This window comes from Galeopterus variegatus, unplaced genomic scaffold, assembly GCF_000696425.1.
Source record: "Galeopterus variegatus unplaced genomic scaffold, G_variegatus-3.0.2 Scaffold10217, whole genome shotgun sequence".
NCBI lineage: Eukaryota > Metazoa > Chordata > Mammalia > Dermoptera > Cynocephalidae > Galeopterus > Galeopterus variegatus.
The window spans coordinates 55,776-58,439 of NW_007736328.1; the positions used below are offsets into that span (position 1 = coordinate 55,776).

Below are 2,664 nucleotides of genomic sequence, written 5' to 3' on the forward strand. Positions count from 1 at the left end.
GTTGTTTAAATCCAGAAATTGTACTAGTGGAGTAGGAAATGCGCCCTGCTCCTCAGGGCTCCTCCCTGGCATCCCTGTTCCTGACATGCGTGGTCTCCCCGCAGGCACGGAGAAGGTGCGCCAGGCACTGGAGTGCGGGCACCTGCATGTGGTGAACCCCGACTGGCTGTGGAGCTGCCTGGAGCGCTGGGACAGGGTGGAGGAGCAGCTCTTCCCACTCAAGGACGACTGCGCCAAAACGCAGAGGTGAGGTGAACCCCGGAGCACAGAGCATGTGCTAGCCTCCACGACAGCCCCAGCACAAGTCCGTGGTCTCTGTTCACAGGTGGGAGCAGAGGTGCAGGGGTGGGGCGTGGGCCTGGAGGCTGCAGCACTCCCAAGGAGAGGAGTCCCTTCCTGTACACTCGCCTCCACCCCTGTCCCTCAGCAATGTGACCACTGACCTCCAGGTTCTCCAGATACTGTTAACTCACAGAGCTTAAAAAGCACGTGCATAACCATCAATGTCTAAAAAAGAAGTGAATAAAAAAGAAGGGAAATAGCTTTTCTGCTTGTTGGAATACAACACGTCTCCTAGTAGTGACTCTTCTTTTGCATGTGTTTCCTCAGGGCTGGGGAACAGGCACCTGAATTAGACACAGGCTGTCATAGGTCCAGGGCAGCACCAGAAATAGTGGCTGGCCGAGGAAAGAGGGCGGCCAGGCAGGACCTGTGGGGCAAGTTTGCAGAATTACATCAGATATGCAAAAGTGGTTGTCTAGGAAAAAAGCATTAATTCCAATCTTTCAAGTGTTTATGGGGAGAGAGTCACGTGGGGGGTCGCAAGAAGTGAGGACACCTGTTTGTGATGAGAAAGGCTGTTTGTTCTGTGAAATTTGTGTGTGTCTGGCAGTGAAACGCTGGCCTGGGTGCCAGGGAGGCTTGAGATGAGAGGCAGCACATCACTGCACTCTGGGCTTTGTGAGAACTGCTGGTCTTCCATCTGGATGAGCTTAGTCAGGGACCGAAGGAGCTTTCAGTTCACGTGCATGAGGACTGGGTGCTGTCCCCCTGCATCTCCTTGTCCCTGTCCCATGTAGGTGCCAGCACTGACCTCACACCTCTCCTCTTCTCCCCAGGGAGAACAGCCCAGCAGCCTTTCCCGAGAGGCAGGGTGTGCCTCCCCCCGCCCTGTTTCACCCGACGCCCATGCACCCCAAGGCCCAGCCTGGCCCCGAGGTTCGGATCTACGACTCCAACACGGGGAAACTCATCAGGACGGGTGCCCAGGGCCCCGGTCCAGCACCCCCTGGTTCCCTGCCTGTCCACGGGGAGCCCTCCTCCTTCAGGTACATAATGGTGCGAGAACTGTCATTTGAAATGTTCTGAGTGTTCTGTTCTAGTCCTCCTAGGGTGACCGTGTCAGGTACCGCAGTGTGCATGGGTGTGGGCAAAGGCTACTTCGGGCTGCCCTGTCCTGTCACATGAGATCGGGAGGAAGAGAAGCCTGACTGGACCAGCAAGCATTTAGGATCCAGTCTTCGGGCTGTCTTGGGATAGCGGTCAGTGGCCAGTGAAGGGCAGTTCCTATGCCTTTTTCTCCTTCCTTCTGACCTCTGACTCAGATTGAGGCCACGCAGACCACGTTGTAAATACTCTCAGGACCTTCTTTGAGGTGAACAAGGAGTCTTTGACTGTTTTTTAACAGTGGCCATTGCTTTGAAATTCCCGTGATAAGCATGTGGTCACTTGTCCATTTCCCTTTTCCTTTTTGAGAACACTGGCCCTTCCTGCAGAGCCACCCACATGGTGAGTAGCCCAGGAGTTAGAGCGGTGTGCATTCCTCCCTGAGCTCCAAGTGGGCCCTGAGTGCTTTTAGGGGTAGGCAGTCACTTGGATCCAAGACCACACCCTCTGGCCTTTCTCTGGCTCAGTCAGAGATAAGGTCATGACCTTTGTTGAGGACCAGTGGAGGGAGACTCCCCCTCTTCTGGACGGGGACAAGCCCTTGGGGACAGCCCCAGGACTGGGCAGGTATCCATTTCTTGCTGCCAGCCCTCCAGGTGGGAACCCGCAAGTGCCCTTTGAGGTGGGCTTTTGTTCCTCACTATTTTGTTACTTGCAGATGGAGGCATCATCACTCATTAAACTACTTTCTTTCAATAATACAGTATTTACTCATTTACAAAGGTGGCTTGTGGCCTGCGTGCTACTGCTTACCTTCCTGTGAAATCGCTTTCCCAAAGTAGGACTCTGAGTTAAAGGTCGTCTACATTTTTAGCTTTAGTAGGTGGGATCAGTTAGGTTGACAAAAATTTGGGGGTTTGCCTTGCTTGCGTCTTGTCGCTGGACATTGTGCCATGCACGTGCGTGTATGAGTGACATGGTGTGTGCATATGTCTCACGTCAATGGGCTGCTTACTTCGCCAGGCTAGCAGATGGAGAGAGACCCCGTTTTGACTCGGATGCATTAATGGGCTGCTGCCCAGGTGAGCCTCGCACAAGCACAGAGCAGCCGTTTGGATTTTGCTGCACCGAGTTGCTTTTTCATATCTTTCATTTATCCTTTCTTTTCTATTGAGATTTGAATTTTTTTGCCTTGTCCCTTCTGGGAAGTGCTTACTGTGGGTTAAAAAAGTATTCTGAAGAAGACAGTAACCGCTCAGAGGCAGGAGGAGGTGCCTG

The 2,664-nt window shown here is 53.3% G+C and overlaps 1 protein-coding gene across 1 annotated transcript in view; it reads left to right on the plus strand.

Moving 5' to 3' along the window:
* The window catches only part of CTDP1 (CTD (carboxy-terminal domain, RNA polymerase II, polypeptide A) phosphatase, subunit 1), a gene marked incomplete at its 3' end in the record, with an annotated part of 49,325 nt that extends 47,997 nt beyond the window's left edge, over positions 1-1,328 (plus strand). Inside the window, 2 exon segments of the mRNA XM_008594135.1 lie at positions 105-246; positions 1,119-1,328. Coding sequence (XP_008592357.1) covers positions 105-246; positions 1,119-1,328 — 352 coding nt within the window.
* Positions 1,329-2,664: the final 1,336 nt, after the last annotated feature.